The sequence below is a fragment of the Macrotis lagotis genome, chromosome X (assembly GCF_037893015.1).
Source record: "Macrotis lagotis isolate mMagLag1 chromosome X, bilby.v1.9.chrom.fasta, whole genome shotgun sequence".
NCBI classification, from domain to species: Eukaryota; Metazoa; Chordata; class Mammalia; order Peramelemorphia; family Peramelidae; genus Macrotis; species Macrotis lagotis.
Genome location: NC_133666.1, coordinates 174,402,722 through 174,418,776, shown reverse-complemented (window position 1 = coordinate 174,418,776; position 16,055 = coordinate 174,402,722). Strand labels below are relative to the sequence as shown.

Here is a 16,055-nt window from a genome sequence, read left to right as displayed (position 1 = left end):
CCCTTCAACTGTATGTTAAAAATTGTACATATACATTTGTGTTTAACATGTTCACATATAGGGGTGGCTAGGTGGCTCAGTGGATAGAGCGCCAGCCCTGGAATCAGGAGAACCTGAGTTCAAATGCGGCCTCAGACACATAATAATTACGTAGCTTTGTGGCCTTGGGCAAGCCACTTAACCCCATTGCCTAGCAAAACCCCCCAAAAAAACATGTTCACATATTAATCATTTTGTGTATGAGGAATTAGGACTAAGGGGAAAAGAAAGAAAACCAAAAGATAGGAAGGAAAAACATAAGAGAAGTTTTTAAAAAGTGAATGTAGTATCCATCCAGATTCTGTGGTTTTTTTAAATTGGGTTATTTTTTGCCTCTGGTATGGATGGCATTGTCAATAACACGTCTCCCTGGGCTTTCCTAGGATCTCTGAACTGCTGAGAGAGCTAGCTGCATCCATCATAGTTGATCAAGTCACAATGTTGTTGTTAATGTATATAATGTTCTCTTGGTTCTGCTCCCTTGCTCAGCATCAGTTCATGTAATTCTTTCCATGCATCTCTAAAATCTGACTTTCATGGTTTCCTATAGAACAATAGCACTTCATAACATATTGTATAACTTGTTCAACCATTCCTCTCAATTTCCAATTCTTTGCCATTTCAAAAAGAGCTGCTATAAATATTTTTGAACATGTGGAACTTTTCCCATTTATTTTTTATGATTTCTCCTGGATATAGACCTAGTATTATAGTTGGGTCAAAGGATATGATCAGTTTTATTGCTCTTTGGGCATAATTCCATATTGCTCTCTAGAATAATAATTGAATTATTTCACAACTCCACCAACAAGTACATTATTATCCCAATCCTCCCATAACCTCCTCAACATTGATCATTTTCCCTTTTTGTCATCTTAGCCTATCTGATAGGTGGTATCTCATTTTTTTTAATTTGCATCTCTCCAATCACTAATTATTTGGAGCATTTTAAAAATGATTTTCTATATAGGTTTGGATTTTTTTTTTTTAGATTTTTGCAAGGCAAATGGGGTTAAGTGGCTTGCCCAAGGCCACATGGCTAGGTAATTATTAAGTGTCTGAGGCCGGATTTGAGCCCAGGTACTCCTGACTCTAGGGCCGGTGCTCTATCCACTGCACCACCTAGCCACCCCTATATATAGTTTTAATTTCTTCAAATGAAGACTGCTTGTTCATATCTTTTATCAGTTAGAGAATGACTTGTAATCTTATAAATGTGATTCATACCTTTATCAGAACCTCATAGCTATGAAAATTGTTTCCCAGCTTTTAGTTTTCCTTCTAATCTTGACTGCATTGATTTTATTAGTGCTAAAAAATTAATTTTAGGGGCCAGTTAGGTAGTATAGTGGATGGAGCACCAGCCCTGGAGTCAGAAGGACATGAGTTCAAATTTGACCTCAGACACTTAATAATTACCTAGCCTTGTGACCCTGGGCAAGTCATTTAACCCCATTGCCTTGCAAAAATTTAAAAAAAAAACCTTTTTTTATATTTTTACTTTAATACATTTTTATATATTGTATAATTTTAATTTAATGTCATTAAATCATTCATTTTGTAATTTATAATATGCTCTATTTCTTGTTTGGTCACACATTTCTCCCTTTTTCATAAATCTGACTGATGGAGTATTTCTTGATCTATTATCATCCTTTGTGTCTTTAATCCTGTACTTATTTGGACCTTATTTTGGTTTATAGGGAAGATATGGGGAAGAACTGTTATTTCATTGGTAAAGAAAATTTCTGGTGAGGAAATGTCTTTTTTTAAAGATTTTTGCAAGTCAGTGGGGTTAAGTGATTTACCCAAGGTCACACAGCTAGGTAATTATTAACTTTCTGAGGCCGGATTTGAACTCAGGTCCTCTGACTCCAGGTCTGGTGCTCTATTCACTGTGCCACCTAGCTACTCTGAGGAAACTCTTTGATAGTGATATTGATGCTCATAATTTATTAGAAAGAATCAACTTTCTTCTGGCTATAATTTAAATATAATTATATTCTTTTTTTCCCCTGTATATTTTCTTCCTTTATTAATGACCTTCTGGCTTGGTTGATCAAGATTATAGGATCATAGATTTTGAGCCAGAAGAACCTTAAGCATCATCTAAATTCATATCCCTGCCTTTATTTTATAGATTAATACAAAGGTTTACTAACAACTTCTATGTCTAAGACTTTGCTTTGTTCTTTTTCTTCTGCTGATTGGAATTGCTTTCCTTCAGTTATATTCATGAAATATAATTTACTATTAATTTCTAATACATAATGCTTTAATAGGATAGTACACCTGGAAGAGATACGAAAGATCGTGTAATTCACTCTCTTCTTTTTATAAATGAGGAAACTAATGTCCATACAGGGTAAACAATAGAGGATTAGATTTATAGGCCATTCCACTCTCTTTTGAAATGAGTAAATTGAGGCCTGAAGAGGTTAAGTGATATGCTTACTTATAGATAATAATTGACAGGTGAAATTTGAACCTAGTTTCTCTGACTCAAAATCTACGGTTCTTTTCATTATACTGCAATTAATTCATTTTGTGATTGGTTGTTTGAGGACTAGAACCTGTATCTTCAAACTTCAAGCTGTTAATGTTCCACAGAACTACATTGTCATATTGGTAGTTATACTAAAAAAGCAGTAATGCAGATAAATGATTTGGGAAAGTAAAAATCTTTGCAAGTTTTCATTAAATCAATTTATAAATATTTTTGAAGCATCTCCTATATACCAAGCATTGTGCTATGACACTGGAGATAAAAGTACAAAGATGTGATAGTTTCTGCATTCAAAGAGCTTATGTTATTAGGTTAAAAAGGTTTAAAAATTTTTTTAAGATAATAATAGGGTATAGACAAAATAAAAACATAACTTTAGAGTATTCTCCTGAAGGAGATGGCACTTGAGCTGATCCCTGAAGGGAAATAGGAGTTCTTTTTTTTTAAAGGTTTTTGCAAGTCATATGGGGTTAAGTGGCTTGCCCAAGGCCACACAGCTAGGTAATTATCAAGTGTCTGAGGCTGGATTTGAACTCAGGCACTCCTGATTCCAGGACTGGTGCTTTATCCACTGTGTCACCTAGCTGCCCCGGAAATAGGAGTTCTGAGAGATTAAATATCATGGATTGATGATCACAATCCCATTTACATTCTTTGTCTTTTTGTTGCCCCTTTGGCAGTCTAATGAATCTTTTGGTCCACTTTTCAAAATAGTATTTTCATTAAAATATATGAAAGAAAATACATAAATAACAAAGGAAATCAATTAAGTTTAAATACGCTAATTAAAATATTAATTGATGTACTCCAGATGAAGAATCTTAGGACAGGGGCAGCTAGGTGGCACAGTGCATAGAGCACCAGCCCTGGAGTCAGGAGTACCCGAGTTCAAATCCAGCCTCAGACACTTAAAATTACCTAGCTGTGTGGCCTTGGGCAAGCCACTTAACCCCATTACCTTGCAAAAAACAAACAAAAAAAAGAATTTTAGGATAAATTTCATTCCTTTTAAAGAAAATCTAACTTCAGTTGCTTAGTACTGCACCTATTGTGCCAAATTAACACCAATCTCTTAACTGTCATACAATCTCTATCTTTGTTTTCTTAGTTTTCCTCCTTCCCTCTGCCACTTTCAACACTGTGCTCTTCTTGAATTCTTCCTCCTCAGTTGACTTCTCTGACATTGCTTTTAGAAAAATGTCAGTGGTCTGATGTGACTGACTGCACCTTCTCAGTCTCTTTTACTGGTTATCGTCTCTCTTCCTCTTCCTGAGGCAGCTAGTAGACTCCAAGCTTGGAGTCAGGAAGATCTCAGACACTTATTAGTTGTGTTATCCTGAGCAAGTCACTTAACCTTGTCTGCTTCAGTTTCTTCAACTGTAAAATGAAGTGGAGAAGGAAATGGCAAATGGTATTTTTGCCAACAAAATTCCAAGAGTCATGAAGAGTTGGACATGATTGAAAAATGACGGAACAACAGCAACAACAGTCCATTCCTAAGTGAGTATCCCCCAAGAGATCTGTCTTGGAGTGCTTTTTTCTTCTTTCCTTTAGGAATCATAGTTATTCCTGTTGAGTGGAATATTCCCTCTTAAGAGTTAAAATTCCTAGTGAAGTCCTCTCAGGATTAAAAATCATTAAAAAAAAAAGACAGACTATTACTCTTAGACTATTCTTAGAAGAAAGAGGGAGATAGACCTTGCATTCCAAGCCAGGAATTCTCACGATTCTGTTAGGAGGGAAATGTGGACTATTTCCAGAGAGACCTTGCATTTTTAGTTAGTCACCTATTTGATGATAAAACTATCTTAACTGGGAGAACAGTAGACTGTTCCCATGAAAAAAAACCTTACATTCCAATGAAGCTCATAAGACTCCTCTTGTTTGATAAGTAGACTGTTCCTAGACCTTGTGTTACTTCAATAAAATAGTTATAATCCTGGAGGTTATTCTCATGTCTGGAAAACCTTTCATTCTTTTCTTTGTTGCTGGGGTAGATTTTCACAAGTAGAATGTAACTCTAAAGACTAACCAATGAGTCAACAGAGAGGGACGATAGGAAGGAGGAGGGTATTGTGTTAGGCCATATAACCTTGCTTGATTTTCAATTCAGGGCAGCTCCTTGATCTTCACTACCTTTGTGAGACTTGGAGTATGCCCCTTTCTCTCTCTCTCTCTCTCTCTCTTTTTTATTAATTTTTATTAAATATATTATTTGAGTTTTACAATTTCCCCCCCAATCTTACTTCCCCAACCCCCCACCACCACGGAAAGCAATCTGTCAGTCTTTACTTTGTTTCCATGTTGTACATTGATCCAAATTGGGTGTGATGAGAGAGAAATCATATCCTTAGAAAAGAGACAAGAATTCTAAGAGGTAACAAGATCAGACAATAAAATATCTGGTTTTTCCTAAATTAAAGGGAATAGTCCTTGAACTTTGTTCAAACTCCACAGCTCCTTAACTGGATACAGATGGCACTCTCCTTTGCAGACAGCCCAAAATTGCTCCTGATTGTTGCACTGATGGAATGAGCAAGTCCTTCAAGGTTGATCATCACCGCCATGTTGCTGTTAGGGTATACAGTGTTTTTCTGGTTCTGCTCATCTCACTCAGCATCAGTTCATGCAAATGTGTGCCCCTTTCTCAAGAAAAGCCAAAACAACCTTTCTTTTTTGCTCAGAGGAGTCTCTATAATTTTTTAAGTGGATTTTTATCCTATACACTGTTCATTCAGTTATTTGCTCTACTGAGCTATGTATTTCATCTCCCTATGCAGCACTAATTGCTCTCTGACTCCAGTTCTGTGTTGCAAGACCCTCTACTACAATTTGTATGTCCATGTTCCCTTGGCATTTCAAATGTCAGCCTTCTCCCAAAGTTGAACTGAACATCATTCCCTTTAATTTTCTTTCCTCAAATTTCCCTTTTTCTGCTGGATATTTTACAGTGTTTCCAGTCACTCATGTTTATAATCTTAGTTCATTTCAGATTCTTTTTTGTCCATTGATTTTTGACCACCCATGTTTGATCAGTTACCAGATATGCTTGTTTTTCACTTTACGGTTCTTATTATGACTTTTCTCTTCTCACATGTTGATCACATTCTCTAATAAACCATTTGAGGGAAGTGGCTTTATTAGTCTTTGTATTCCTATTACCTAGCACAGTTCTTTACATGCAGTAGTGAATAATAAATGTTGAAGTAAAGTTATAATGAAGAACTAAATGCTTTGATGCAAAATATGAAAGAATGACTTTAGGTACTTTAAATAGGGCATTCATCACACTGGACCTTCCTCCATCACCTTCCCTGATTTTCCCCTTTTCTTGCTAGTGACCCTAAATTTTTGGGTTTTCTGCTTAGCTTTTGTATATGTATTTCTTTTATATGATTCCACTCACCCATCTTGCTCCCCCATTTTAATTCCTTGAATGCAGAAACTCTTGTTATCTTTGTATCCTCAGTAGTAACTGAGTGCTAGGCACTTAAATAATTGTGGATTTATTAGCTCTAGTTCTGTTTAGTTAAAGTATGTATACACATATTCATCTATACATACATATATTTAAATACTTCAATTATATATGCATTTATCTATTAGCTGGGGGTAGAGAAAATAAGAGTAAGTAAAAGGTAGTGATTTTTTTCAGTGTGAATAACAGTTCTCTTATATACTGCAAATGGAGTGATGCCAAGTTTAAAGGAGTATTGTAATATTATAGACTTCTGCAGATCAGGAACTTCATCTTGAAAGAATGAAATGGAAATTTTTCCTTCTTCATGTTTAGAAGTATACACTGCTAACACTTTTCTAGACATAAAGAGAAGTAATTCCCCTCACATCAGTCATACATGCTAGATTTCATTTCTTTAATTCTTTTGGCCTTCTGTAGATTGTATAAGATCTTTTGAATTGAAATTTTGTGCTAAGAATGCCTCATATATTCAGATTCTACTTTTGGGTTTTGTTTGAATTTATCTTTAAATTCTAGTTCCATGTTTTTGAGTCTTCCATTTCAGCAACTAATAATAGTTTTCTGATCGCTTGGAGAAAAAGCCAGCTCCTCCTAGTGGAACTTTTTATAAAAGCTCATATGGGCAAAAGAAAGGAATTGATTTTGAAGGAAGAAAATGCATTTAACTATATTTTCTCTTAACCTCTTCATTCAGATCAGAAAAAGGAAAATTTTCATAATTCAGAAACATTTTCTCCAAGAACCAAAAATACATTTGTGGAAATTTTTTTTGTCTAAACTTTGTGCAATTTAAAAATGATCATCTAAAGATTTTAGAGGGTGTAACAGTTTGCTTTTGTACATAAGATATTTCTTTTAGGCCCTAAATAAATGCCTTTTACTCAGGAGACTACTGGCTTTTTTTTTTGTCGTCTTGTGACTAGTTTTTAAAATTGATTTTAATGGTAAGTATTTAACTCTTCTTAATTTTAGTCTTACATAATCAGTGTATTTTGTAGTATGTTTGTCCATAAATTTGCACCTGACACTTTATGTCTCACTTTATGACATGTACGGGGGACAGACTTGATTTTATTTCTCCCAAAGGGGTATTAAAAAAAAATTCTCTTTGCAAAGTTGCTACTTCAAATGGATGAATGAACCATATTTGGTGTTCTAGGCTCAATTCTTGGATTGTCTGACTGGGAGATGTCAGAAACAAAAGAAAAGCAAACTTCAATGTACCTGGCAGGCTTCCAAATATGATTTACACTGGTATTTAAAGGAGATTATAGTTTGCAGTTAATCTGTGCTGTTAAATGGTGAGTCTTTAGCTAGCCTTAAAATTTCATATTTATGATGAATCCATTTAGTGTTTCTAAGATTCCGTCTGCTTTTCAGTGGTTTGCCCTTTGACATTTATTATAATTATCCTATACCAATTATCTCATTGACCTTAGAAATTTGATGAATGGAAAGAGCACAGAACTTTGAGTCAGGAGGGACTTTTGTTTGACTCCCTCTTCTTATACTTGTTAGCCCCAAAAGGTCCTAGACAAATCACTTTTACCTTTTAGATTGTAATAAATTCTTCAAAAGCATGAATTCAAAAAAGTATTTGAGTCTTTATACAGTATTTGGGGATACAATAAGATGCAGTTGAAGCTGGAAGGGACCTCAAGTCTAATGCCTTCATTTTACAGTGAGGAAAGTAAAGCCTAGAAAGGTTAAGTGACTTACCCAAGGTCATAAAACTGGAAGGGGTCTGAGATGGGATTTAAATTTAAGTCTTCCTGATTTAAGGGTCAATGCTCTATCTACTACCCCTTTATTGCTTCTTAATAATAGAGATAATACATGGAAGTATGGGTTGTGGAAGTGAGGGTACATACTACCACAGTTAAGCATAGAAAGTTTGGACTTTTTTGTGTGGTTTTTACAAGGCATTGGGGTTAAGTGACTTGGCCAAGGTCACACAGATCAGATTTGAATTTGAGTCCTCCTGACTCTAGGGCCAGTGCTCTATCCACTGGGCCACCTAGCTGTCCCCTAAAGTTTGGACTTCTTGTTGAAATCAATCAAAAGTGTAAAGGTATTCATTTAGTCAACTTGCAGTTTTTAAACTGCAGTTTTTAACAAGATTGTTTAAACACCTACTAAATGTCTGGCACTGTGCTAAATAATGAAAATACACAGGCAGAATTCAGTCCCTGCTCTGTAGGAGCCTTCAAGCTAATAGGGAAGAAAGCATGCAAACAATTATGTACAAAGAAGCATAGGAAATAGTCAAGAGAGGGAAGGTGCTAAAACTAAGAGGGATTGGGAAAGACTTCTGTAGAAAGTGATATTTTAGCTGGGAAGCCAACAGGCAGAGATGAAGAAGAGTATTCCAGATACAGATTCAGTCAGGGAAAATTCCTGAAGTCCTGTTCTAAGACTATCAAAGAAGACATTTCCACCAGATCCAAGAACACTAGGAGGATAGAGATGAGGTTAAGATGTAAGAAAACTTGAAGCATGTGGAGGAAGTTTGAGGGCTAGGTTATAAAGGACTTAAAACACCAAACAGAATTTTGTATTTGATCCTAGAAGTAATAGGGACCCATTGGGTATTTAATGAGTAGAAGAATAATAAAATCAGATCTACACTTTAGTAAAATTACAGTGATGACTGACTGGAATGGGAAGAGACTTTTGGCAGGCAGATCAACCTTTTGCAATAGTCCAAGTGTCAAGGGTGCTAACAGTATCAGAAGAGAGAAGGAGACCAATGCCAGAGATGTTACAAAGTAAAAATCCTTGATAGAGAATGAGGAGAGAAAATTGACACCTAGATTGTCAGCCTCAGGAACTGGAAGGACAGCGGTATCTTTAAGCTGTGATAGGGAAATTAGGAAGAGGTTAGTGGTTGGGGAAAAGTTATAGATGTGAAACTGGAGAAGTAGAAAGATAGGAACTGGATCCAAAGATCTGAGAACATCACCACAGAATAATTGAATCTATGGGAGCTGATGAGATCCCTAAGTGAAATAGTCTCTCTCTCTCTCTCTCTCTCTCTCTCTCTCTCTCTCTCTCTCTATATATATATATATATATATATATATATATATAATATATATATGTATATGTATATGTATATGTATATGTATATGTATATGTATATAAAAGAACCCAGGATAGAGACACAATAAGCAATTGTGATCTGAATAATGATCCAACAGAGGAGACTGAGGAGAAGTGGTCAGATGTGGGGAGGCCAGGTGGCATAGTGGATAAAAGCATCGGCCCTGGAGTCAGGAGTACCTGGGTTCAAATCTGGTCTCAGACACTTAATATTGTGGCCTTGGGCAAACCACTTAACCCCATTTGCCTTGCAAAAACCTTAAAAAAAAAAAGAAGTGGTCAGATGGGGAAGAGGTGAACCAGGAGAAAGTAGTGTTCCAAAAATCTATAGGAAAATAGTATCAAGAAGATTGGCAGTATCACTAGCTGCAGAGATTAACAAGAAAGTAAAAAGAAACGGTTATTTGATGTAATAATTAGGAGATTGTTAGTAAATTTAGAGAGTGCAGTTTGGTAGACTATCAGAAGCCAGACTACAGGGACTTGAGTAAGAAAGAGAATACAAAGTAGAGATATCTGTCCTAGATGGCCATTTTAAAGGAGTTTAGCCACAGAAAAGAAACAAAGTATAGGACAATAGTTGAAATAGAAGAATCAAGTGAGAGTTTTTTGAGGACAGGGAGACCTGGACATATTTATAGGGAAATAGCCAATAGTCAGGGAGAAATTAAAGATAAATAATGGCATGAGGATGACAGATGGGGCAGTCTGTTGGAGGAAATGAAATGTAATGGGTTCATTTGTTCAGGTAGAGGGCTTTCCTTGGTAAGTATAAGGGTTGCGACACCTTTGTGTGAGGCAGAAGTGAAGGAGGAGGTAGTGAGTGACAGAAGGCATCTGAGTTATTTTGGAGAAGGAAAAGGGGAGAAGAGAGACTTCTTGGTGGATGACATCAGCTGGCATTAATAAAATACAAGACAAGGTTTTTAATTTAGAAGGTTCAGGATGGGGAACCATGGGAAGTTTAAGGAAGGTGAAAAGGTTTGCAAGAGATGCTGTGGTGAGTAGGGTAGGGGATTAAAGTAAAGGATTGCCTGGCAGTATTGAGGGTCCAATGGAGGTTATGTAGCCTAAATTTGTACTACATTCAGTCAGAATGATTGTGTGATCTTTGCTATCTTTGCCTAGCAGCACATGTGTAGGAATGAAAAGAGAGCAGAGAAAGATTGTGAGCCGGGTCCCAAACTCTTAGGGAAAGGTAGACTAGTGAACTGGAGTCAACTAGTAAACATTTGTTGTCTACAGTGTGTCAGCTGCTGAGCTAAGTGCTGAGGAAAGAGGAAAGAAGCAAAAGATAGATTTTGCCCTTGAGGAGCCTATCAATTCTACTAGGAATTTAATTGGGTAATAGGGTTGGATTGCTTGGACTTTCACAGTGGAGGGGATCCTGAGTGATCCTGGTGAGTAGGGGAAGGGTGGGGATAACAGACATTCATTCAGGAGAGACCTGGAAATTTCAGTGGAGAGCAGGAAGACCCAGATAATGGGACTGATATTTGGATGGCGAGGAATGGGAATGAGGAATTGGGGAGTGGAGGATAGGGAATAGAGTTTGGAGGTTGATGTACAAGAATTCAAAATCATTGTGATATGATTGGTATAATTTGTTCATCTTTTAGTGAAAATTTAGAGAAAGTATCAAAATATAAAGACTCAATATAGAGTCCTTTCAGAACCTTGATCAGTTCTGGTGAAGGAGCAACAAGGCAACTAGGGGAGAAGACTCATAGGTTGGAATAGTCATCACAGAGGCAGCAGTTGATAGAGCAGGGTCCCTTTTTTTTGTAGCAAAAAATTGAAAATAGATTAAGTGTTCATTTTTTTGTGAAATGTCTGAACAAAGTATGGTATATGAATGAATGTTGTATTCTAAAGAAATGATGAATATTAAGAATTCAGAGAAACCTAAGAAGACATGAATTAATATAGAGTGAAATGAGTAGAACCAAGAGAACAAATTACTCATTGTCTAGTATGTATTTCTCTAAGGACATTCAAAAACTTGAATCAAAATTTTAATCAAACAATGCTGGATTTGCTGCAGCACTTGTTTGAAAGGATCACAAAAATAATTGCACAAGATGGTATTGACTTTTTTTTAAGGTTTTTTTTTTTTTGTCAAGGCAGTGGGGTTAAGTGGCTTGCCCAAGGCCACACAGCTAGGTAATTTTAAGTGTCTGAGGCTGAATTTGAACTCAGGTACTCCTGACTCCAGGGCTGGTGCTCTATTCACTGTGCCACCTAGCCACCCAAGGAGTACTGACTTCTTTTACATATTATTTGACATTTCTTTTAAAAGACAGACTGAAGCAAGCTAAATAAGTTATAATCAAAAAGCACTTCTCTGTGATATAACCAAAATTTGAAAAGGCAAGTTGGTATATACTTTTATGCCTGTTTGCATTTAGTTATTTAAAATGTCTTCCTTTTTGAGTTGATTTCACATGGTTAATTGTTCACCACAGCTATGCAGTATACTTTGAAATTCCATTTCAAATTTTGTATATTTTTTTTTTAGGAAGGAGACAGGACAGCAAGCTAAGACTGGACTAATTCTTGACAAAAAAACTTATTTTTCTTGTTCTTTTATTTATTTTTATTTGAGATTAGATACTAAGGTGCTAAGAGAGAGAGAAACCACAAGGGTTAATGGAAATACTAATTTTATCTTGGAGAAAAGAAGAACTTAGGAGGGTTCCATTTGTTATGCTTGATCCTAGAGGGAAGATGCAATTGATAGAATTTCAAGAGAGTTAGATATGGGCTAGATGTAGGCAAGCATTTTCTTTTTTTTAATTAATTAATTTATTTTTGAATTTTACAATTTTCCCCCTAATCTTGCTTCTCTCCCCCCACTCCCCCACAGAAAGCAGTCTATTAGTCTTTATATTTGTTTCCATGCTATACATTGATCTAAGTTGAATGTGTTGAGAGAGAAATCATATCCTTAAGGAAAAAAAATAAAATATAAGAGATAGCAAAATTACATAATAAGATAACAGGTTTTTTTTTTTTTTAATTAGAGGTAATTGTTTTTGGTCTTTGTTGAAACTCCACAGTTCTTTCTTTGGATACAGATGGTATTCTGTATTGTAGATACTCCCAAATTGTCCCTGATTGTTGCAGTGATGGAATGAGCAAGTCCATTAAGATTGATCATCACCCTCATGTTGCTGTTAGGGTATACAGTGTTCTTCTGGATCTGCTCATCTCACTCAGCATCAATTCATGTAAATCATTCCAGGCTTTCCTGAATTCCCATCCCTCCTGGTTTCTAATAGAACAATAGTGTTCCATCGCATACATATACCACAGTTTATTAAGCCATTCTCCAGTTGAAGGACATACACTTAATTTCTGGTTCTTTGCCACTACAAACAGGGCTATGAATATTTTTGCACAAGTGATGTTGTTATCCTCAAACATTTTCTATTATGTCTGTCCAAAAGTGGAATAGGAGATAATAGGTTACTGTTAAATGGAAGACTTAACTTGAAGGTAACAATCTCAGTTATGCAGATGATACCACTCTGATGGGCAGAAAGTGAAGAGGAATTAAGAAACCTCTTGATGAGGGTGACACAGGAGAGTATAAAAGATGACTTGAAACTTAACAGCAAATAAAATCAAAACAAAACCTTATGATCTTGGAAACTTGTTCCATTATTTCCTGGCGAACTTGAGGGAGAAAAAATGTTGGGCTCAAAGATCACTGCAGATGGTGACTGCAGCCATGAAATTAAAAGCACTTGTTCCTTGGAAGGAAAGCTATGACAAATTTGAACAGTACACTAAATAGCAGAGACCTCACCTTGCTGACAAGTTCTGTATAGTCAAAGCTATGTTTTTTCCCTACTGTTGAACTTTAAGGAAAACTGAGCACCTTAGAATCGATACTTTTGGATTGTGGTGCTGGAGTCACTTGAATAACATGGAGATCAATTTATCAATACTTAAAAGCCATTAATTCAGACTTTTTACTGGAAGCCTAAATACTGAAACTGAAATACTTTAGGCATATATTGAGAAGATGGAATTCATTAGCAAATACCCTGATATTGGAAAGGAATGGAGGCAAAAGGAAAAGAGGACAGGTCGGCAGAGATGGATAGCTGTAATGGAAACAATGACCATGAACTTGGACAGATTTTGAGAGATAGCAGAGGATGGAAGGGCCTGATCCATTGGGTCACTAAGAGTCAAACGCAGCTGAACAGCTACCATCAGTCTTCCCATCTTTTGCATAAGATTTATACTGAATTCTCTCCCACCCCCAGTCTAACATCCTCCTTTCCCTCCTAAATTACCAGTATTTAAGTAATTTAACTAGTTTTAATTCTATGAATTTTATTTTTGTACTTGTATATATTTTCATGTGTACTTGCCTTTCCCATTGAATACACTTTTTATGTGTAGTGATTATATCTTTCTTTGTATGTGTACCCCTTAGCACGTAGTAGGTACTGCTTAAATAATTGTTCATTAATTGTGTAACTTTGGAAAAATCACTTAGCCTCAGTGGGCCTCAGTTTTATTATCTGTAATATAATTGAACTGTATACCTGCCAATATATGATCTCAATACATATAATTTTTTGATTTTCAATAATTTTAGAATTGTTGAATTGTTAAATTTAGAACTAAATTAGAAGTCTTTGCTTCCTTCAATAGGCATACATAATTTGCCTGTTTTACCCACTATGTCCTATTCCTATGAACACTCTTAGATCAAACATATAAAGTGTATATATATATTTCATTAACAAAGTAGGTAATATGATTATATCAATTGAACCTTTTGTTATATCTTTAATATTCTAGTAGGAAAACAGTGAAATTATGTCATTATATAATAATTAACAGAGTAGTGAGATTTTTTAAGTGCTCCAAAATATAAAAACTCTTAAAAATATTTTTATAGGCTATTTTAGGCTTTTATAATAAAACAAATTAAGTTATTATTTTTTTTGCTTTAAATTTAGTAAATAGCTCATTATTAAAAAGAATATATAAGGTATTATCAGCTATGATTTTCACAGTGTTACTAAGCATATAGTGATACATTATAGCATTATTTTGTTGCTCTTATGATTTAAATAGTGAGGGAAATTTTGTATGGTAAAAAAATTAGAGCTCTAGTTGGGAAATGTTCAGAGGTAATCTAATCATTATTCTACCACTTTTTTTTGCTTGCTTGCTTTTTTTGTTAAGCACATGATGTAAAACAATCAGAATATTAGTTATGTTAGCTCCATATAATTTTGTCATTAACTGGGGCTGTAATGTATGGAGCAGGGAGGTGGAAGAATATTTTTGATATGTTCCTGTTTTGCAGTTTAGACATTTGCCAACTGTCACCTTTTTTTCCCCTCTTAAATTGTAGGCAAAACACCATGACTATTTGAAGTTCTGCCTTTTCTCCCCTTTGAGATGGCTCAGAATACACTAGACCTTCCTTTGAACTTTGAGTTTTGGCTGGATAAGGCAGTTGCGTGGGGCCAGGCCACTACTTTGGAATCCCAGCAAGATGTCTGCCTTCACCTGCCTCAATTACAGAAGTTCCTGCAGCAGATTTATGAAACCTTGAAACATATGGTAAGTAGCTTACTGGAAGAATGAAATGTTTTGAAGACAGCTTCAGAAACAATCTGCACCCCAGATTTCAGCAAGTTAGAAAGCTAATGGTAGCAAAGAAGCTTGTGGTATTGACCTAATGTATTACTGGATCAGAGAGGCAAATTGGGGAAACAGCCATAGGTAATGCAAACAAGAAAGTGTTTCCTGATTCCTTGATTTATTGGTAAAGAAGTCTTTGTTTTTTCTTGATTGGTAATATTGTCACATGAGACTTCCTGACCAATCAAGTAGGTTAAAAAAAACTCTCTCTTTAAAGTAAACAAGAATTTGATCCTGGTTGTCAGGTCATAAACTGAATTATTTAAAGTATTTCTATGTTATATTGTAAATGATCTCTTAAATCTTGAAATTTGCTGACATGCAAACTTTACTCTGTACTATAGCAACTTTAAGCTGAAAATCACCATGCTCAGACCACTGAGAAGTATTATAAATGTTATATATGCTGTCATGTAATTTTTTTGATAATTGTGTTTAGGTAAGTACAGATTTTGTATTTTTACTTTTGATATAAAATATTTTCAATTGTGGAAATAGCTATAGTTTCATGACATATGCTTTAAATATTATAAAAGCAATGTCATTTATAAAACACCTATCTTTAAAGTTAAATTTTATAAGCCAAACCAAAAAACTTTGTGTATGAAATGTTTTAGTAGGTTTATAGAAATCAGGCAATTTTCATGATAATAAAATGAATTTTTATGTGTTTTAGAAAGCTGTATACAAAGATATATTTTCATAATTATTTAATGCATTCTGATTGTTTCACATCATTTTGGTATATCAAAGTTATGAAGCTTGGTTTAAATTGAACCTGTGCACAACTCCAAAAAGTCTAAGGTCATTCTTGAATGTGAAACAAGTGTCTGGAATTTATTGTAGCAGGAAATGATTATTGTTGTCTTAGTTCTATCCCATTTAAAACTTTATCCATTTATTATATAATTGTAAGCATGTGGAAATGGGAAACCAGATCAATTACAAAACAACTATAGACTTTAACTCTTTTATTTAAAAAAGAAAGATTTGTATTTGACTCTTCTTTCCCTCCTCTTCTGTACCCTCTCTTTTCCTTCCCTTCCCTTCTCTTCTGCAACCTTAAGAATATGGTTATGGTGTCATTTGGCATACAGTGAGCACAGGTAGTAATAGAAAGGAATATTTGCCTTTATGCCTTGGGTACTATTGAATCTTTTTTTTTATCAGATACTATTGAATCTTTAAAAAAATTTATTTTAGTACAAAACTAAGGTATAGGATTAGCTAAATAGAAATTATCAAATATAA

The 16,055-nt window shown here is 35.1% G+C and overlaps 1 protein-coding gene across 2 annotated transcripts in view; it reads left to right on the top strand.

The window, feature by feature from the left end:
- Positions 1 to 16,055, top strand: part of FANCC (FA complementation group C) — a 296,231-nt gene that overhangs the window by 114,090 nt on the left and 166,086 nt on the right. The window contains exons 1-2 of one of the 2 annotated variants that reach the window (XM_074205083.1): positions 7,206 to 7,327; positions 14,512 to 14,723. In XM_074205083.1, coding sequence (XP_074061184.1) covers positions 14,559 to 14,723 — 165 coding nt within the window. In that variant the 5' untranslated portion in view covers positions 7,206 to 7,327; positions 14,512 to 14,558. Of the gene's footprint in view, positions 1 to 7,205; positions 7,328 to 14,511; positions 14,724 to 16,055 lie in introns of those variants that run through there. The other variant, XM_074205082.1, reaches the window with a different exon arrangement.